General features: G+C 44.5%; 2 protein-coding genes across 2 annotated transcripts in view; both read right to left on the bottom strand.

The window, feature by feature from the left end:
- Positions 1 to 1,949: 1,949 nt before the first annotated feature.
- HHEX (hematopoietically expressed homeobox) lies at positions 1,950 to 7,351 on the bottom strand. Its single transcript, XM_080911230.1, has 4 exons — positions 6,977 to 7,351; positions 4,827 to 5,005; positions 4,583 to 4,633; positions 1,950 to 2,862 (listed from the first exon to the last, which is right to left on the bottom strand). The coding sequence occupies exons 1-4, from the start codon at positions 7,338 to 7,340 to the stop codon at positions 2,641 to 2,643; spliced, it is 816 nt and encodes a 271-aa protein (XP_080767356.1). The 5' UTR covers positions 7,341 to 7,351; the 3' UTR covers positions 1,950 to 2,640.
- Positions 7,352 to 21,840: 14,489 nt separating this feature from the next.
- The window catches only part of KIF11 (kinesin family member 11), a gene marked incomplete at both ends in the record, with an annotated part of 40,826 nt that continues 40,367 nt past the window's right edge, over positions 21,841 to 22,299 (bottom strand). Inside the window, one exon of the mRNA XM_080911218.1 lies at positions 21,841 to 21,972. Within this exon, the coding sequence (XP_080767344.1) occupies positions 21,841 to 21,972 (132 nt within the window). The remainder of the gene's footprint in view (positions 21,973 to 22,299) is intronic.

Raw genomic sequence — 22,299 nt, forward strand, 5'->3', positions numbered from 1 at the left:
ATCAAAGAGCAACGGACTGAATAACTTAAAATATAAGCACATGACCCTGAGGATTAATCACACACTGTCATGGTGAAATTAGGACGATTCTTCCAATCATTAACGTTCTGCTTACAAAAGTGTGCTTTTCTGTTTGCCTTTCTGCTAAATGATAACCGTTTTTCAAGTTGAATCTCCTGATAAAGAGTTAAAAACAAGACAGGAGCTGTGCTATAAAGGTCATAGCTGCCGCTTCAACATGAAATAGCCAAAGGGCAAACAAATGAAAAATGTCTGGATTGTAGGAAGAATTTGTAAATATCCCCCTGGCAGTCTGTAACTTTATAAAAAGTCAATGGTAAGCTGGGATCTGAGAGCACGTCCTCCAACCGACACTCTCCAGTCCTAAGAACACGCTGTTTAGATTCAGAGCAACCTGAAGGGAACCTGGGCTAGCTTCCAATGGGAAAGTAGCATGTTTTCCTCAACCTGTCTACTTTAAAACAAGATTTCGCCCCTTAGCTTTTCTAATGGCAATCAATACTCAGGCTGCTGTGCCTAATAGTCATGGTACAGTTCCTGCAGAGTAAACATCACCCAGAGGTTATCTCCAGTATCGAAACACAGAGACCTCAGGATCCTTCCTAACTCCATATGAATGTCTCATTCTCCAAAACTTGGGATACAGACAGACCTTCAGACCAGACTGACTGTGGTCTTTGCCACTTCCATCTAACCTGTTAGGCAGGTCTGGAGCTCGGAGCCTGCGGCTGATAGGAAGCAAAAATTTCCCACTGGATGGAAGGCTCCTTTGGGCTCCAGCACTAAGATGTAAGAAGAGGGGACAATGTAGAATAGGAACTGAACGGGGTCTGGGAGCAATGGGAAGGGTCACATAGGTCAATCAGACCATTCTCCTGGAGTTCTGAGACCCAGAACTACAATTCCGAACTAGATCTTTAAGCCTCTGAGCCTACCCTCACCCTCTACCTAAGGACCGGCACGCAGTTTTTTTCTGGAACCCTGGTTTACCTGCATTTCCAGGGTCTGTCTTCGCCCACTGGACGTCCATGTGAGTGTCCAGTGTTCTTTGGACAGGTTCTGCCACAGGCTCTTCACTATACAACTAAAAGGCTTCATGCAGGCCAAAGTGGAAAAAGAATTTTCTGGGCCTCTCAAGTCTCTGTGGGAGGGCTGTCAGAACTGGGCTCTGCCAGACAGGTAGCTAGACTCAGATTAATACCACTTGTCAGAGCCCTGACCCACATCCACCTTTTTTATCAGCATTCTTCCTCGCTTTTCCCACAAGCACCCTTCCTGGACCCTACCCCACTCTTCTCAGCCATCAAATTCCTGACACTCCCAATGCTTCCTGCTTCTGCCTGCGGTCCCAACCCAGCACTGGTAGGAGTTAAGGGTGTGAGGCAGAGTGCTGGTCCCCCGGGCATCTCTCATGCTGTCAGTACCTCAGGGCAGCAGCCCTCAAATTCTCTCTGCCATGAGCTTTAATGTTCCCAGATTTTCTAAATTATCAACTGGAATCTGACAACCCCCCACCCTGCTATTCCAATCCATGCATTGCCCCAAGAGTACAGCAGCCAGGCTCCCGCTGAGGTAAGTGTGACACACTGTTGACTCACACTGGTCAAGGACGATGGCCGCACACACCAATCGATGGTGCTCCGTGGCAGATCCAACCCACCCTGCTCGGTCCCCAACACACACACACACACACACACAGGCCCCAGCAAAGAACGATAAAACTTATATTCTAGGAGCTGGGCACCCCATTCCCTATGGCAAGCACACATACCAAGGCTCTTCAGGTTGTCAGGTTTAGGTATTTTAACCAAAGAATGAGAATTCTAACAGGGTCATTCATCTGATGATGAGTGTATACGCAAGTTAATTCATTAAATTAAAAAAAAAAAGTCAAACATCGGTTTGGCAGGGTTTTTACAATGAGTAATTCGGTATACATACTATAGACATAGTTTCTATAAAACACTATCTACAATCTACTTACATGTAGTTGTCCTGCTATTTCTAGTTCTAGTGTGAGATCAGTCACAAGTGAGTCAGTTTCCCTGCCTGAAGGGACTGCTTCATCAGTTAACACCAGGGTCAGAGGCACTGGCCGAGCAAAACAAGATTAGAAGCACAGATACTAGGAGCCAAGTGCTCTGAAGTGGTTCTGGAGCTAAGGCAGCAATGTAAGACGTCATGCAAAAGTTGAGTGTGCCCTTTCAGAGTGTTCCATGAATCCCCAAATGTTAGCCCCCCTCTAAGTGCACCTCTCAAGTCCACGAAATAGCTACAGATTAAGGAAAAAGTCATTCAAGAACAGCTTCCTAAAATCTTTAAGGTTATAATTTAAGCTTTAGACAAAAGTTCAAATTACTTCTCACAAATAGAAATAATTCACTTTTAAAAAATGAGGTCACATTTAGTCACTTTATCAAAACAACTTAAAACTGGTATAGAAACCGTACGTTAAACCAAAATTAAGGTCTCAATGCATGTTTGTTAATTAGCCAGTGCACCAAATATTTTCAAAACACTAGAGGAATGATATTTCTTTCTCTTATAAATTTCCAGTTTGTCTGTAGCAAAACATTATTCTAAAGTCCAGTCTCTGAACAATGTCATGGCCGAAGATTGTCATCCAGCATTAAAGTAGCCTTTGTCACCCTCGATGTCCACTTCCTGGTCGGAATCCTCTGAGATCTCTGAGTCGGGGTCTTCCTGAGAGACTGGGGAGGGCGAACACTGAGAACTATCCAAAGAGGCACCTTTATTCTGTTCACTGGGCAAGTCTTGGCCCTGGTCACAGGACGTGTCCAAACTGTCCAACTCATCTTTTTTATTGCTTTGAGGATTCTCCTGGATGACAGGGATGAAGATGAAGATGAAGATGATGAGATGCAGGTGGTGAGAGTGAAGAGGTAACAATCAAAGTTGGTTCTTCCCCCATCCTTTAGGATGCCTACAAAGTTTACTTCAGCAGCAATCGTTTTTTAAAAATCTTTTTACTAAGAAGATACACTTGTGATTCGTTTCCCCACTTGAAAGAAGAGGGAAGAAGCACAGGAGAGAAAGAGTATACACTTATCACAGACCTATCAAGATTTGCAGAAGTTTAGAAGAGGGAAAAACAAAAAACAAAACAAAACAGTGACAAAAACCCTCAGTTCTATTCACACAGTAGTTCTCTTTCTTTGAACACTGCCCCAAACGGGGTTTTCTAGCATTTTAAAATAACAATTGTTAATGGCCAGGAGGAGGAGAAAAAGGAGAAGAAGGAAGAGGAGGAAGAGAAGAAGAAAAAGAACATAGACTTAAAAGTCTGCAAAATTATTAGATTGAATCCTTTCCGATTTGTTTTCTTAAGTAAATTTATGAGCACACATATAAATAAATATGTACCAAACTACAAAATCGTAGCAAAAAAAAAAAAATCACAGGACCAAAATAATATTGATAAAAGAGTTTGCAATTTGCTTAAAATCTAGGCAAGGTTTCTGGGGAAATGCTTTTCCATGTTGCATAGAAAGCATTGTTTCAAAAGTCTGTGGGAAACTAGTTCTAAGCCAAGTCCAGCCAGTGGATTTTTAAGCACGTAAATGTCTAATATGGATGTAGATATTTTATAGAAACTCTAGCATTCTCTAGTCACCAAGTTTGCAAAAGAGTTCAAGATTAGAGAGAGGGAATCCTCAAATACTTAAGAACAATGAAGCAACAGGAAGTAATCTCCTAGTTTCAAAATATTCTTTAGGTACAGAATTTAAAAAACAAAACAAAACAAAAACAAAAGAATGAGCAATACCATTTAAAATCCACATTTCCAAATAATTTTGTTTCAAACCTTTCTAACTGTTATTTAAAGCATTGGCAGTTGTCTGACAACTCTAGAAACATCCAGATTGAGACAGCAAAAACAAATCTTTAGCTCTAAGTCAACAGGGCTGCTCTGGAGGGTGACTTGGCCTTTCCTCTCTATGACATGTTTCTTAACAAGGTCATTGAAAGACTATTAGGAAGTTTAAGTCACTTTCCAAACAGGTGTGGACATTTTCTTTGTGTGTTTCATATTCATTTTAGGAGCTGGCAAAGGATGGGTAATAAACTTTTAAAACTCTTTGATATTTAAGTCTTCTTTCTTCAAAAAGTGCAAATAGGACTTAAAAGTGTTTGTGTCTTTATATTTACTGAGTCCTGCCCGGTTTTATTATGGGTGTGTAAATAAAAGAAACAATTAAGATATCCACTTAAGTCATTTACTGTCAATTACTTTATCTTTCCTGCGTTAATGAGATAAACAACATATGGGGTTTATAAAACAATTAGCCGGGCCAGCTTACTGACAAGTGTGTGAAACCCTGGCATAATGAATATAGGAACCCGCATTAGGTGCTTTTAGCATTAGTGACACCTGAGCAACTCATCCTGAATTTCAGCAGGAGTATTTGCTTTTTTAATCAAGGTGAAGAGGTTAAATAGTCTCTCAAATGACTTTTGCATACAACCTATAACAGGTCTCCGCATTTAGATAACATGATGCAAACATTTATTTCCATAGAAACAGAGCCAACGTCCATACCTGTTTCAATCTTCTCCATTTAGCTCGGCGATTCTGAAACCAGGTTTTGACCTACAGAAAAGCAAGCAGGTTTGCAGAAAGTCCCAAATCCCGAGGGACCTGGGGAGAAGGGACTGGGACTATGGGGCCCTGCAGTAGGGTCGGGGGTTTAAGATACCCACAGCGCAGTGGCTTTTCCTGCTAGCTCCATTGAAGCCAACAAGCCTGATGGTGTGTTTAGGGGGGCGTGGGGGATGCGGCTGACCTGTCTCTCGCTGAGCTGCAACATCTTGGCCAGACGCTTTCTCTCAGGTGGGGAGAGGTATTTCTGAGTCTCGAACTTCTTCTCCAACTCGATGGTTTGGTCGTTAGAAAACCTCACTTGACCACCTTTCCTTTTGTGCAGAGGTCGCTGTAGGAAGGGGCTCCAGAGCAAGGGTTTGCCTGTGGGCCAGAAGAGCGGTGGTTAACGAAGGCTCTGGGCCCCTCTGAACAGTCCCCGGACCTACCAGGTCCCAAGTGACACAATCAGGGAGGCCTGAAAGCAGACATGTTCCCAACACATACACTCTTCGGTATACGGCTCGTTTCCACACTCCCCACCAATGCACACAAAGTCGGCTAAACCGTTCGACCTCACAGACCGCCTCTGGATACTTAAGACTCCGCACTACCCGCCCAACACACCTGTGGCTAAATGCAAACAAATCTTTTCAACCCCAAAAGAACCCCTGCCGGGCTTAAACTTTATCTTATTCTTTTGCATGCACTAACTTTTGCAAAAGACGGGTGTGCACCTTTACGAGAGGAGCAGGGTAGTTACAGTCCCGGAGGCCTGGCTGCACAGAAGTGCTCGCAGGGCGCCAGTGTTAGGCCTCGAGTGGGGCCTCCAAAGTGGCAGGAGCGCGCCCCGGCCTCCGCCGATTTCACACTCCGCCTGCGGGGGCGGCCAGTTAAAGCCTCCCCCTGGGCTATGGCAACATTTCCGTCAATGTGTTTCCTGTTGGTCTGTCTCAAAAAAAAAAAAAAAAAAAAAAACCTTAGCTTCCTTCTGCTCAGGCCTAGCAGAAACCCAAGGAAACCAGGGCGAGCTCCTTGAAAACGTTTGCCCGGCACCGTCCTTCCCCAGAGGGTACAGAATTGGGGCCCGTCACACACTCACTCTGCACGCTGAGAATTTTAAATACAAATTTTACGTACAAAATTATAACACCCACACCCAAAATCCCTGTGGCGGCGAGAAGAGAGGAGCGCTGGAGGTTGCTCTTAATAATGCTGACATTAAAATGCCAATTTATTAAAATGTTAATTGTCTCCGAGGTCCCCAGTTAAGCTGCCAACCTGTTGACTTTAAGCTCTAGTGAGCCGGGTCTCTAGACCACCACCCCTCCTCCCCGGGCTACGAGGGACTGAGGCCCTGAACCCAGTCACCGTTTCTTTTTTATTTTTAAGAATGTTGTGGGAACAAGCCTCAAAAACCCCATGCAGTAAATGTGTAACTCTATCTGTTGTTCGGGGTCTGCACTTTCCTACTCCAAAGTGATGGCGGTGCGTCCGTCCGTCCGTCCGTCCCTAAGACCGCAGGCCTACACCTAAACATTTTGAAAGCTGGCACTGTTTTTTCGAGATTTTGCTTGCGTCAGGCTTCAGACTCGGTGCAAAACAGCCTCCAAAGATGGGGGGTGGGGGGAGGCAGAGAGGAAGCAACTGGTTATTTTAGCTGCCATAAAGTCACATCCCACACAGAGGAAATGAACAATATCAGAAAAACGGATCCTGGCTATCAGACGTCGAGTGTTTCCTGAATTTGTCTGTATTGAGGATGTCGATAAAATAATCAGCAGCGTGCACTACTCCGGGGGAAGGGTCTGCTTCATGCAGCCAGGAAAACACTTAACAGCTTCAGAAACCAGATTTACTCCTATCGAGAACTCAAGATTTCCTGTATGAACGGAAAGGGTCAGGCTCCTTCACTGCACAAGCTTGTTGAACCAAGCCCTGCCCAGGAACCGCCCGGGCCAGCAGCTCTCCCTGCCCTGCAGGGGCCAGGCTCGGGGCGCCCCGACGTCCTCTCCCCGGTGCTGCTCCCTAAGTGAATCCCTCCGGGGCAGACACGCGTGGCCAGGGCCGCGCCCTCCACCACTTCCCCGGGAGCCCCAGGTCTTTCCCGCTTGCCCCGATGTCTGCAAGGTGCAAGAGAAGCAATCTGAGTCGCCGAGCGGTCCCAGCACCCGCGGCGCGCCGCCCGGGCCCCGCGCCTCCTGTCCCCGCGCGCGCACCCGCGAGCCGCTTGCTCTGAGCGCTCGCCACAACTTTCCACTGCGCCTCCCGTCCGCCCCGGTCGCCTCCCGCGCGCTGCCACCCGCCGGGAGCGCCTTCCTCACGGAGGCCCTCGCTCGACCCCGGCCGCCTTACCCAAGGGGTCGTGGCGGAGTAGGGCGTGCGTGTAGTCGTTCACCGTCCGCGGGAACGGGTACAGAGGGCCTCCGAAGCCACTGGGGCCGTAGGCGGCGGCCAGCGCGGCGGCGGGGTGGTGCGAGAAGGCGGGGTGGACCGGCGTGGGCTCGTACACCGGGGTCCGGTAGGAGGACACGAGGCTGGTGAAGGAGGAGTTGGGGGACGGCAGCGTGGGAGTGGGCGTGGGGGCGGCGGGCCCGCGACCCAGGATGTCATCGATGTAGAAGGGCGTCGGGTGAGCGGGCTGCAGCAGCGGCGTGGGCGCGTACAGCGGCACTCCCACGGCGGGCGCTGCCGCGGGGCCCGGGTGCGGGAACTGCATGGCCAGCTGCGCAGCCCCTCGGAGAGAGCTGCCCGCCGGCGCCGCCGCGCTACATTTATTTGCGCTCTGCGCTCCCGGCGATAGGCTCGGGCGGCCGCGGGGTGGGGCCGCGCTCGGTCCCTTCCTGCCGCCAGGCCCTGCGGCCAATGGCGCTGGCCTCGGACTCGCCTCCGCCTCCGCCCTGACCCGCCCCCGCCGGCCCAGCTCCCGCCCCCGAGACGCACGGGCTGCGGAGCTCCGGGGACCCTCCGCCGGGGTGCTCCTCCGCCGCAGGCGCTCCCAGAGGCTCCAAGAGCCAAGAGTGCGACTGCGACCGTCGAAGAGAACACATAGTGTGCACCGGAGGGGCGGAATGGGGGGGCGGGGCGCGGATCCCAGCGGGATGGCGCCACTGCCGTAACTCCGGCAGCCGCTGGCACCTGGAGAAGCGATGGGACCCTGCGGACCAGGAAGCCGCCAGCAGGACTGCACCTTCGGATGCCAGAGCCACCTCCCAGGAGGTGCGCTTCTTGGAGTGACGGAGGCATTGTCTAGAACGGGTGGACCTCCGCAGCTCCGAGCGCTAAAGAAGACCCTAGTTAGCTGCGCCCCAGACGGGTACTGACAGCGAGACTCTATTTGGGGACTCCCCAACTCGGCCACCTCCCTGGATACTAACTGAATCTGGTCTAGACTAGTGTCAAGACAAGACTTTGATCGTCTGGCGCGGGACCCTGTTCTTCGATCCAGTGGGGGTGGGAGGTGCTCCTGGACCTCAGTCCCCGGGCCCTGAAGGACGCAGCCGCGCTCTGAGGTTTTACACGTGTTTTCTATTCAAAGTCGTGGCGCGCTGCTCAGTGTGTCAGCTCTGTGCGGCTTTGCTCGCCTCTGGGACAAAGGGGCATTTTCTTGATTGACGCCCTCCTGCGGTGACCACACCTTGAGTTGGGCAGTTTCTGCTGAGGTCTTCTCTTGATAGAAAAACTCCCTGACTTTTTTTCAATTGAGATATTACGTTTTATCCTTTGGAATTACATCTTCAGCTGCTATGGGACTGAAGGCGAAAGAGAAAACTGGTAGCCAGAGGACCTGCTTCCGAGTTTCACTTCACGCATTATTTTCTTAAGCAATCACTGTGCGTCATTAGTGTAGGAGAGAGGCAGTCTCTGCCCTGGTGGAAGCGGGATACGCACACAGTAACATATATACTAGGGAGAAATCATGGGTAAGGGTCGGAAACCTTAGGGAACTCGGGCCCCTCGTTTCGCGTAGAGGAGAGCATCACTGAGAAAGGGAAAGTCTTTCCAAAGGAAACAAAGTTTGAAAGATAAAGTAGGTGTCAACAACGAGCCTAGGATCTGAGTGACTCCAAGTCAGAGGAGCGCTGGAGTGCAGTCTCAAGTCGGGTTATTGCCCTGGGCTTTTCTCACCTGCCGGGTTTGGGACTTGATGTAGAAGTTCCTAACTGCTTGGGGATGGAGTCACCTACATCGTTCAGAATAATGACAGACAAAAGGCACTAGCACAGACAAACCAGTTAGTGTGAAGCGGGTTTTTTTTTTTTTTTTTTTTTTTTTTTTTTTTTTTTTTTTTTTTTTTGCATTAAATCCTTGGGGCCTAGTAAGGATATATTTTGTGTGTTCACTCTGAACCTTAGAAGGAAAACAAGGTTAACTTTGCCCCCCCCCCCGTCCCCATGAAGAGAGGGGCAGGGCTGGAAAGACCATAGACTTCTGAATACCTGGAGAACTGAACATGTGAGGTTTCTGGTGAGCTCAAAAACATCTTGGCCAGACAACAAACCGCTTGAAGAGGCTTCTAGTGGGCAAACTCCGGGTTATTTAAGCTTTCAAAAATATATCATCCGGGTGCTTAGCCTGGCAACTTGGGCTTCGATCCATGAAAGACATGGTGGAAGGGAGAACCGAATCCACAGTTCTCCTCTGCCCTCCGTCTGCTTGCGGTGACTCATTCATTATTTGCAACAGCGAAGCTTAGAAAATGCGTAGTAAATTATGCTATTTCTAAGTCCAGTGAATTCAAGTGAAATAAAGGAATGGTGGATGGGAAAGCTGGAGGAATGCCAGAACAAATATAAAACATTCGGGGCCAGTGAGGTGGCTCAGCCTATGGGAGATTGTCTCCCTAACGCAGCAAACATAAGGACACAAGTTCAAGTTCAAGCTTCCAACTAAGGGGTGGGGGGATCAGTGGAGGAGGGGGGAGATGGAAAGAGACTTCTACTGTAGCACCATGGCTGGGGTGTCCAAAACACACATCAAACACACTAATAATGAGACAGTTTTTAATGTAGCAAGTTTTATTGGTTCAGGAAAGACTACATTAGACACACACACAGGTGTTGAGTAGTACATTGAAGATGAGGATTCTGGTGAGTTCTTACAGAATTAACAGAACTCTTTGGATTTGGGGTGAAAATAGGAATAGATATGAATTGTACATAGATGAAAAAATTTCACCGGTACTGTTAGGTGTGATTTTGGTCTTGTGAATTAGATATTGGAAACCCACTAAGATGCAGACTGAAACATTTTAAGGCTGTGGGCCATAGTACCTGCAACCTTCACGAAGTTCACCGAACACACGTGCGTGGTTACTCATGAACACACCTGTGAATACATAAGTATACATAAAGAAGGGAATAAACCAAACATTCCAAAATGTTGACTGGTGAGTTTGGCTGAAGAACATACAGGTTTCTGCTGTGCTATAGTTTTAACTGCACGGCAGCTTTCGAAGTTTCCAGTCTAAAAACTTGAAAAGCAACCGTCTAGCACTGGGTCAGAGATAGCTCACCAGATAAAGACACTTGTCTCCAAGCCTGTGAATGCAATGGTGAGACATGGTGTCTGTGTGACCATACTTCGGTGCCCTTGCAAATGCAGGACAAGCCCAACAGTGATTGGAGAGCTGGCTTGGTGGGTACTTTACTTGCCGAGGACCCAGGTTCTGAGGGCGCTGCATGCATGCACACGGTGCTCATAAATTCAAGCAGGCTCACACACAAATAAGTGACAAAAAATAAACAAGGGGGGCTGGAGAGATGGCTCAGTGGTTAAGAGCTCTGACTGCTCTTCTGGAGGCCCAGAGTTCAATTCCCAGCAACCACATGGTGACTCACAGCCATCTTTAATGGGATCCAAAGCCCTCTTTTGGGGTGTCTGAAGACAGTAATAGTGTACTCATCTATACATAACATAAATAAATCTTAAAACAAACAAACAAAAAAAAGAAACATGGGGCTGAAGAGACAGCTCATTGTTTATGAGCACATGCCACTCCCGTGGAAGATCCAAGTTCAGTTCCCAGCTCCCTTTTCGGATGCTCACAGCTGCCTGTAACTCCAGTAATCCGACACTGTGCTCTAGCCTCTGTGAACATACCCCACGTGCAGGATTCACTTACATGGATTCTTTTGTTAGTTGGGTATTTATTACTGGGGGTCGAAGCCAGAGCCTTGAACATGCTAGACAAATGCTCTATGCTTTGCCTCCCTCAATTTACATCTACTTTTGAAACGGTCTTTTGTAGTAGCCCGGGCTGGTCTCCAATTCACCATTCATCCTTCGGCCACACTTCCCCATGTGCTGGGGTTACAGGTACATACATGCTCCTCCTGGTTTATATAGCGCTAAGAACCAAACCCAGAGCTTCATGCATGTTAGGCAATACCCCCCCCCCAAAAAAAAAAAAACAAAAAAACAAAAAACTATCAAGACCCCTTTGTTGTTTTGAGGCAGGGTCCTGCTAAGTTATCCAGGGTGAACTTGAACTTGAGGACCACCTGCCTCAATGTCTCCAATAATTAGAATTACAGGCATGAGCCACCACACCTGGTACCACTCAACTTTAAAAGCTTTATGTGTTGTTAATTATTCATTAGGTCTCTATACAACTGGAGACTGTGGTGGAGGGTTCTTACACAATCCGGTCTCCACAGGTGACTACTCTCATCACCTGCCCTGATGGAGAATTCAGTGTGGTTTAGGTTCCAGAAAGACTCTGGGGACCAAGCAAGTATTTGAAGTTCAAATGTGTCTTCAAAAATGGTATTTGATGTGTGTGTGTATATATATGTAATATAATATATGCACACATACATATACATATACAAACATAATATATATATATATTATTTGATATGTGTTATATATAAAATACATGCATGTTAATTGTATATAGTATATGCAATATATATACATAGTATATATACAAATAAATTGAACAGAAAAAAAATTTTTAAATGGTATTTGAATACCCAAAAACTGGTACCTCATTGAGCTAGCAGGAAACTGTTCTTCCTCGTGAAATATTTCCCCAACCTTCTGTTTGATCTTTTATACTTTTCTTTTCCACTTTCAGAATCACCGAATGGTTAATGCAGGTCACTTTTGTCCTTACCCAAACCCCTTTATTCTCCTCCTCTGGAACGTATAGGTTTATGGTCCTCGTTTATTCTGTGCTTGCTGCAGCTACCAGCCAAAAAGATGGAAATCTGAGAACCTTCCAAAAGTAAATATTAAGATGCTGGGGAGGGCTGGAGAGATGGCTCAGCGGTTAAGAGCACTGACTGCTCTTCCAGAGGTCCTGAGTTCAAATCCCAGCAACCACATGGTGGCCCACAGTCTTCTGTGATGGGATCTGATACCCTCCTCTGGTGTGTCTGAGGACAGGAATAATGTACTCACATACATCAAATCGGTAAATAAATCTTAAAAAGTTGCTGGGAAAATGACTAATGCATGACTGTGAGGTCGTCACCTGTTAAGGTGCATCTGCATCCGAATCCGAATCCCCGTCCATCCTTTCTCTGCTGCAGCCACAGACCCTGGAAAGTGGGTGGAGACCTCAGAGGTATTGGTTCTGACATTCCAACTCAGCTACATAATCCTCACCAGCAAATTGAAGCACTTAATTCTGCTAAACTATATAACACAGCCTTTTCAAAACCCAATAGATCCATGTCCACTTTGCTGTAGTTAAAAAAAAATTACAACCACATTTGTGAATGTCACATTTCGTGAACTACATAATTTTAATATCACTTGTGTAGGCTTTATAGTTTGTTTTATTGTTTTAAAAGTCATTTGGGGCTCTAAAAGAAGTCAGTTTTTCCAAAGTTGTCCTTATGATTTTTTTTTCACACAGTCAGAACTAATAAAACAAAACTGCTGTAGCTATTTAATTCAAAATCTCTTGGAGTTTCAATATTTTCTCTCTGCTGGATACTAAAACCAATAAGGCTACATGAGATTTTAATTATATGCCGAATTAAACAAGACTCGCCAAAAATTTGGTACCATTTATTTTAGTCACTGTTCTTGTGCAAGAGAATGAATTGTGCACGAGGAAATAGTTCTGACCCCGCACTCACCAACTGAGAACTTGGGCAAACTTCTGTAATTTGTTTTCAACAATTAAGTGTACGTAGAGTTAAATTCTCAAATTAACTGTGCTCGAACACATTAGTGTGATTTTGCTACCGAAACTTAGTTCTGTGTGCATTTACACTGAAAGGTGTATTTCCTTCAATTGTTGGGCTGAGTATATTAAGCCTCACATAAAATCATTTTTATCTTGTTTATTAATATTTGATAAAAAGCTAAGTAGGATTTTAGGTTTTTTTTTAAACCTAATATATCAAATACAGATATCTAGTCCGAGATGTGGATGGTATCAAAGCCTGGAAGAACAGAGGTGACGGGCAGATTCACCCACGTTCCCTTTCCACATTTTCTAAGCTACCACACACACTGCACAGCACTCTACCTCGGGTGGGTTTTACTGCCCACAGACTATATAGTTTATGGTATTTGTACAGTGTAAAATGTGATGAACTGAGTAATAAGCTCACTAAGTTTTATTTTTAATGGATACAAGGTATATGTAGGCGTTTCTCCCAGAGACTTATGTAGCGGTAGCTAGTAAGCACATAAAAAGATGTAGAGATGTTCAACACCATTAATCATCAGGGAAATAAATGCAAATCAAAACCACAAGAAGACATCACATTGCACAGGACAGCTATGAGACATTTGTAAAAACAAGGGTTGGTGGGGATGTAGTGTTTGTAATCCTTATGTCTTGGGGACAGCAATGTAAACTGAAGTGGGAAAGCAGTCTCCTTCTCAGCATGGTTAAACACAGTTACGGTTCTCATAAAACCAGGAGAAGGTTGGTTCCAGTGGGCTGCTATAGTTTTACCCTTAGGTTTAGACTCAAGAAGTAATAATGTATGTTCCCACAAAACCTTGTTTTTAGCAAGTATTCATACTTGCTAAACAATAGAAACACAGAATCCAAAACGAACACTCCAAATGTAGATACGTAAAAACGTGGTATATCTGCATAATATAATATTTTTAGCCAAGCATAGTGGAGCACACCCAGAAAAAGATTAAACTCGGGGGAGAGGTAGGTGGACCTATGAGTTTGAGGCCAACCTGGTCTACAGAGGGAAGTCCAAGTTGGGAAAACCTTCACAGAGAAACCACCGCTGAAAGAATCAAATATATGTATGTGTGTATATGTATATGTATTAGTCTCCCAACTGAACCCAGATCTCACCAGTAGGGCTAGTCTTGCCCTTGTCTCTCCTGGAATTACAAATAGGCTGCCATGTTCACCTGGTATTTATAAGGGCTCTGGGAACCCAAAAACAGGCGCTTGCTCAGTAAGTGCCTCAACCCACTAAGCTATCTCTCTCCAGCCCAGGGGGATAATAAGGGGTGAGTTGTATAGTATGTAAATTATCTCACTAAAATAGTATTTCACATTAGTAGTTTCCTTAATGGGGAAAGGATGTCATCTGGAAGCCTTGCATGTATAACCTAGAGTTTCAGCAAGCCTTACAACAGCAGAAGTGATATCTGAACAGATAATCTAAGTCTGAGGGCGTCCTGCCAGATTCCTAGGTGACAACCATTGAGAAGGTAGCAGAAATGATGAAGCAGAACTCATGGTGTTCTGCTTCAACCCCCAGAAAGATGGACTTGATTGTCAAGGATCAAAATGTCTGAAGGAAAAAAAAAAAGTCTAGATTCTGGTCTTGTTTTTTGTTGTTGTTGTTGTTTGTGTGTTTTAAGATTGCATGGAGTCATTTAGGAGACTACGAGGACCAAATGGCTCTACAAATTCTATTCTGAGAAGAAAGACAACCAATGTTGAAAGACCATGAGGAAGTCAAGGGACTCTGTGCTCTGGTGTGTGTGTGAGCCGTCTAGAAAGCCGGGAGGCATCCACAGGCAGCAGCAGTGAGCTCTCCCACTCTTTACCTGCTGGATCTGGAGGGACTGCACAACTCTCAATCAATGTTCGACTTCCGGAGATTGCATTTCTCCCAGCTGTGAAATGGACCCGGCGTGTGAAATTTGAATCATTTCAAATTGGATCATTAACAGATTCTGGGATTATTAGAACTTGGAAAATATTACTCACACGCAGGTCGGACCGAAAAGCAAAATTCCTAGCTGAAGTTATAGGTCTCAGAAACGAACAGGAAATGATAGAGGAAGGATGCGGACAACGGTGGGAAACAGCGATAAAACAGGAAGTGGTGTTAAGAAGCCCCCAGCTTTTGCCTTTTGAAATTTGAATCCAGTTGTTAAACAATCTGACATCCAGTAGGAGATTAATAGATATTTTTGAATCTTTAGGTGGGTGGGGGATCAATCTAAGGTCATTGGGCTTTTGTAGCAAAGTGCCTTTACCCACTAATTCACTTTGCTGGCTCTTGTGAATTTTGTTTTGTGATGCTGGTGATCAAACCCACATTCCCACACTCCACCACTGAGCTACACCAGTTTTCTTAGCATCTCTAGGCTCCTATTTCCTTACATGTAGCAATGGGTTAGATTAATGCTCTTTTCATGATTTGTTGTTGTGAATGTAAATATTATATTCTAGTTAGCCCATATAAAAGGCACACAATCCTGGTACTTTATTTACAAGCTGTAAGCCTAGATTGGGCAGGTTTGGGAAATATTCTTATATCCCAGCCGTATGTCCCTTGTTACTTGCTTGCTTGGTCACATGCTTATGGTCCATCCCTTCTCCTGGGGGCTCCTTTCTCTCCTTGTCTCTTCAGTTGCTCTCTCTGGAGACCTCTTACTCCATCCTCAAATCCTCCCTTTCTCACTTTACTGCCCAATCACAGGCTTTAGCCTTTTATTGATCAATTAACTTTAGGAGCAAAGTTTGCACAACAAAAGTTGGTGTGTGTGTGAGGGGGCTGGGGGAGAACTTGCTCATCTTGGGGCAACCAGATCTTGGGTACAGAATTTAGCATTTGAATACATAGCATCAGACCAACCCCAAATATATGAAGGTTAAATTCACTTTTAACATGTAAAGTTCTGGCATATAGCAAGCACTCAATAAATAGTTGCTGTCATGGGAATTTTAAACTTCTGCCACTGCCAATGATCCACAGGTTCTCCCAAGTCTTTTGGGCTAGAAGAGGCATTGGATCCTCTGGAACTGGAGTTACAGTTGTGAGCTGCTGTGAGGGTGCTGGGAATTGAACTCAGGTTCTCTGCAACAGTAACAAGTGCTCTTCCACTAAGCCATCTTCTCCAAGCTGTTTTTGAATCTCATTATGTAGCAGTGGCTGGCTTGTCTTCAAACTCACTGTTTCATCTGTCTCTACCTCCCAGGTGCTACAATTAAAGGCATGCAGCACTGTGCTCAATACACTAATATAGATTTATGTGTATGAGTGTTTCAAAAGCATGGATGTCTATGTATACACATCATGTATGTGCACTGCCTCTGGGGGCCAAATGAGGGCATCATACTCCCTGGAACTGGACTTAGAGGTGTTTATAAGCCACTATGCTGGGACTTTTGGAAGAGCAGCAAGTGTTCTTAACTGCCAAGCAGTCTCTTCTATTTATTCTTTTGTCCGTTTTCCCGAGACAGGTTTTCTCTGGCTGTCTTGGAACTTGCTCTGTAGATCAGGCTGGCTTTGAACTCAGAGACCTTCCTGCCTTTGTCTCCCATGTAACTGCTGCCTCTCAGCACCTAATTTTATTTTTTAAGTCATGTTCTGTGCAAAGAATATGAGATAGCCTCGTCATTGGTCTTTATAGGAAATTCAAGATTGCTAGCACTTATCAGTTCATATAGTACTAGCATTGATTTCTTTTAAAAAAAATCAGTTATTAAAAAGGAAGCCTACAGGGACTGGGTGATAACTCAGAGGTTAGGCGCACAGGCTGCTTTTGCAGAGTTTGATTCCCAGCACTCACACAGTGGCTCACAAACACCAGTTCCAGGGACCCAACATTGTCTTGCAGCTTCTGAGGACACTATATGAACATGGTGCACAGGCAGAGGCAGGCAAACCACACATAAAATAATGAAGTTGTTGTCTTGTTTTGTACTTTTTAAATCCTGATTTACCAAATCACCTAGTCTGTGATTCAATGTAGAATTAAAGGGAAAGCGTCACAGATGTGGCCCACCACTGCTGTGCCAGCAGAACCAAACCTCATGCCTCACTCAGGCTGGGCATATAGTGCAGTTAGCAGAGTGCTTGCCTAGCATGTGCCCTGATTCAATCCTCCAAATGAACCTGGCACTGGCCTGGAATCCCAACACAAGGTAATCCTTGGCTACAGAGAAACCAGCCTGGGCTACGTGAAACCCTGTCTCAAACAACCACTGGCCTCTTAGCTGGTTTTCCAAGCTAGGCATTAGTAGCGAGATTTTTAAATTCCCTTTCAAGCAAAGGATGCCAAAGATTAGATTAGTTCTAACAGGTTTCCAAATCCTATTGTCTTGGATCTTGTCATTGAGAAATCTACCTGGAAGGCACAAAATGGAACTAAAGTTAGCAAAACTGGTAAGAATACAGAATAGGTCAGTGGAAGGAATCTGGAAGGTGGGATCATTAGAAAAGGTATGGCCAGCAAGACCACTTCTGCTAAATGACCTTGATTAGATTACTAGGACCATCATGTCAGAGAGAACAATTCATGCAAATTGTCCTCTGACCTCTACCCATTTTCACAGTATGTGCAGTGCGCGCACACACACACACACACACACACCATGGCTCAGCAGTTAAAAACACATTATTACCAACGTAATAATTGCCTAAAGAGCCTTGCTTACAGAGGTTTTGCTTTATATGGTCATATTCTATGTTCAAAATCCACATGAGGGCATGAGTAGCTTTTCCTTTCCAATAACAAACTTGCAAGAAGCTTCTGTCTTCAGCTCTAGAGTTTCATTATACTGTGTGTTGATACTCCTGAGTTTATCTTGTCTGAAGCTCAATAAACTTCTTAATTGTATAGACTGCAAAGTTATAACACATCTGAAGTATTTTGAGCACTATGGCTTAAAAAAAAGGGGTCCCTTCTGTACCCCTAGCTGCTTTCTGGGGCTAGTTTTGCAAATATCTGTATGTTTGATGGTTGCATTGGATAACTTGGAAGAACACTTAACTTCACCCACCATCCACTACTTGCTCCCACTGAGCGCCGGAACTCAGTTGTCTTTAACTTTTTCAGCATTTTTATTAAAGATTTTTTTCAGCTTTTTTTTTTTTTTTAAGATTTATTTTATTTATATGAGTACAACATTGCTATCTTCAGACACACCAGAAGAGGGCATCAGATCTCATTACAGATGGTTGTGAGCCACCAGGTGGTTGCTGAGAATGGAACTCAGGACCTCTGGAAGAGCAGTCAGTGCTCTTAACCACTGAGCCATCTCTCCAGCCCCTTTCCAGCTCTTTTATAGTGGTTTCACCTATACTTACCTGTAGACTCTCAACTCGGGCAGTTTCCTGTATTACTTTGGCTCTTTGAGAATAACTAAGAGTTAGTTTTCAATTTTTGTCTAGTATTAAACTCCAGGCTGTCTTGAGCTTTGGATATTCCAGAATAGGATAACTATAACCAACATAATGCACTGTGCAAACACACATGGTAACACCCACCTGTGATCCTAGTAATAGGGAAGCAGAGGCAGGATAACAAGACATTGAAGCTTACCTTAGGCTACTTGGCAAGTTCAAAGCCAGCCTGGGACACATGAGACTGTCTCTTTAAAAAGGAGGGTGGAGGCAGTTTAGTGGGTAAGGGCACTTGTTACCCAACAGTGCAAACCTAAGGACCCACTCAATCCTGGCAACCCACAAAGGTTGAAGGAGGGAACCAACCACATGAAGTGGTCCCCTGACCTCCTCTGCACATATTGTAGACACATGCCCCTACCTCACACACAAATTAAATTCAGAGTAAGAATATCACAGAATTAAAAACAAACAAAACCTACACAATACCTCTCAAGTTTAAAATTCTAAAGTGAGAAATGACTGGGGATAGGTATGCCTGACCTGGTTTAAACATTACAGTATGTACCTATACCAGCCCCAAGCATTTCTAAAAACTGTTGTTTTTTGCTTAAAATTGTGACACCTTCAGGAAAAGCTGCCTGTTTCTACTTCTTTCTCCTGTGAATGAATGAATGATGCTTATTGCTTCCCACCATTCAGGCTGCTTTTGTTTTAAAGCCAAATGGTTTGAATATCATAATGTACTAACCAAACGTTAATTCTCCACTCAGCTTTGTCTCTGTTGCTTGCTATGACTGTAGGGACACAGTGACTTTTCTAAACTATATCAACAGAATTATTCTTGAAGAGCTATGGACATTTGCTACTCTTACAAGAGGACCTGCATTCAGGTCCCAGGATGTTGGCAGCTTACGACCACAGCTCCAGGGATAAAACTCCAGCTCTGGGCTATAAGGCCTCCTGGTCTCCAAGGACACCTGCACAAATACGCACACTGTCCACGCAATACACATATAGAAAATTTTTCATGAAGGTTCCTTGAAGACCAGACACCTAAAAGTAAAATCAAGAAAATAATATTTTGGCATTAGCTGTGTTGGGTCACTTTTTTTTTTAAGATTTATTTTATGTATGAGTACACTGTCACTGTCTTCAGACACACCAGAAGAGGGCATCAGATCCCATTACAGATGGTTGTGAGCCACCACGTGGTTGCTGGGAATTGAACTCAGGACCTCTGGAAGAGCAGCCAGTGCTCTTGACTGCTGAGACAGCTCTCCAGCCCTGGGTCACACTTTCAATGAATCCTCAGGCCATTTAACATCCACCTTCCCCTTCATTTTCTCGGCTCAAGCCTGCAGACTAGCCAGAAGCCATCTTGGAGCTCGGTGTGTGCTACTCACTTTGGGCATATTCATCATTTTCTATCAGCTCTAGGGCTACAGAAGCCTGTTGCTAGGCCCTGCTTGGCCGTGTTGTGGGGACTAGGGATCCAAATTCACATCCTCCTGCGTGTACCAGCAGAGCCAGCAGCTCCGGCCTACAGCTGCAACTCCATGCCTGTTGTAGATGCTTTAAGATGGAGAATGGGAAAAGATCAAATAAATTATCACTTCGGTTTGTCCTTTTTCTGACTTAGCACATGCTTGGTGGCTAAAGCTTTGACTGTTTTCAGAGTTCAGGTAAACGGGCAAAGTGCTAAATCTTTCACTTGATTTCCTCTAAGTCCTTAAAATTATCTACTAAGGCATTCTTGTTTGCTTGTTTTTGACAGGTTTCTACTATGTAGCCCAGGCTAGCCTTAAACTAGTCTTTCGGCTTCAGCCTACTGGGTTCCACAAATGGACCCTTTGCCACCATGCCATGCAATACTCCATTTTTTCTGATCTTATGCTTGGTTGATTGCCTGATATTGCACATGAAGATTTGTAGGCTAAGTTATAGCTTTGGGTATTACTTTTGCTACTTAGGGGCTTGTCAGGCAGTTAAACTAGTTGCAGTGCCATTCGCAAAGAATGGTGCCTGAGGCAAGATGACATGAGCTGTACTTCAGTTGTGTAAAGTGGGTCTCCTCCCCATTTACATATCACATCCAAGGTATATGAGCTTGGACTACACTGGAAGCGTGCCGTCTTCCTCGGTAGGACCTACGTAGAAGCCTGTTTTAGGAATTTCACCACTATAAACCTCTGCTAAATAAGAAATAATGGGCAAGTAAAGGAAACAAATGCCAGGGCTAGGGAGATGAAGAGTGCACACATGGTCCTAACTCCAGTTTCAGGGACCTTATGCCCTCTTTGGCCTCCAGGGACATGGAAGATGGAAAGTAGTGCACAAATATACAGGCAGACAGAACCAAAAAATTAAGATAATTTAATTAAAAAAGTTAAAAACAATTACCAATTAGAGATTTACCAAAAGCATATTAGATAATATCCACAGATCAGGTTGACATCTGTTCCCAGAGAAATTTATCCATTTTTCTTTTATTAAAATAACATTTCTGCTTCTACAGTGAGCTGGAGAAATGGCACAAGAAAATCAATTTCTTAAAGTAGCATCTTTTCTAATTTTCTACTAAGAGTTAGTTCTTAGTTACAAAATCATATCTCTAAAGCCAGGCATAGTGATGGTGCCTGTAACCCCAAGCCTTGGAAGGATGACAAAGGATTGTCCAAGCCAGCCTGAGCTACACAGTGAGACGGTGTCAAAAATATAAAAAGTCACATCACTCTGAACCGTATACACTGAACTTGATGTGACCACACTTACTCTCTGCATACATTCCTTTTAGGTACGTGCTCTGGTTCATCCTGAAATGCCCAACTTCTAGAAACAGGGTTGTCAGAAACAGCAAGGGTTAATATTTCAATAGAGAGAATGTATATATACATTTTTATTATATACAAAGAATAAAGATAAACAAAATAGAAGTTATAGTCATAATTGGTAGTTTGAAAAAAGTCTTATTTCTAAAAGATACAGGCCTTAGTGTAGGACCTCATAGGATGAGTTAGAGCTCCAGACAGGTCTCCAGTAGCAGCAGTTGACACTGCAGGGAGGTGATGACATGTGTCAGACCTCAGGAAGGAATGAGATGCACGCATATCAAGGGGAGGAACAAAGGAAGAGCAGGGAAGGAAGGGCACTTACAGGGTCAGGTTCATTTTTGACAGTGATTGTAGAGGTAATCAGTGAAATGTAAGATTTCTAGGTAAAACCCTCGGTTCTCATAATAAGGAAACCTTTCTGTGGGCCTGCAAATGGTTAAGTGACAGGAAAGGGAGAAGTGAGATGAAGACAAAATAGAAAAGGCTGGTTAGAGATTGGGAAACACACACTGAACTCAGCCTCAGCCAGAGAGCAAAGGAGATAGCATTCACCAATACAAGTCTAAGCCTGGAATAACGGTGTCCATATATTTGGTATTTAATTATATACAAGAAAAGTACTTACTTGTTACAGAAGAGCTCCTTTATATAAAAAGCTAGAAACACACATATATATTCAATGTGAATCCCAAATGGAACCCAACTTCCTACACACTTGGACTACAGGACTATAAAGAAGAACTTTCAATTCAACCACATTGACTGGGGCCTCACACAGTGGTCCCATTTTCATCTGTACATAGCTTCAGATTGTGGCGTCTCCGATTGTATTTTGAAGCCCACACCCTAGCCCTCAGATCAGCTAGAGGTTGATGGAGGCCCGCAGAGGCAGTCTGCTCTTGGAGATGGAGTGCTCCAAGGCCTCCTCCACTTTGGACTTCTCCACTGGGTTAAGGCCTCTGTTTTCCTTGTCTTTTCCATGTGGCTTTTTATGCTGTGGGTTTAAGGGGGAGAAATGAAGTCACAATAATGTAACATTTGGTAGACATTGTAACATTTTATTGTCAAAATTCTATGCATTAAAGGCAAAAGTTTAAATTAGAAAACCACAAAACACAAAGGTTCAATGCCAATTTGAGACAACTTAAAAAAACAAAACAAAAAAAACCCCAAGTAAAGTCTTTATTTTACTAGTAATGGAAGTAGGAAGAACTGCTTTTCTTTTTTTGCTTGGAGACAGGGTTTCTCTGTGTATAGCACACCTGGCTGTGCCTCCGGAGTGCTGGGATTAAAGGCATGTGCCAACAGTACCTTTCAAAAA

Source organism: Micromys minutus (assembly GCF_963924665.1).
Source record: "Micromys minutus genome assembly, chromosome: 2".
Classification (NCBI taxonomy): domain Eukaryota; kingdom Metazoa; phylum Chordata; class Mammalia; order Rodentia; family Muridae; genus Micromys; species Micromys minutus.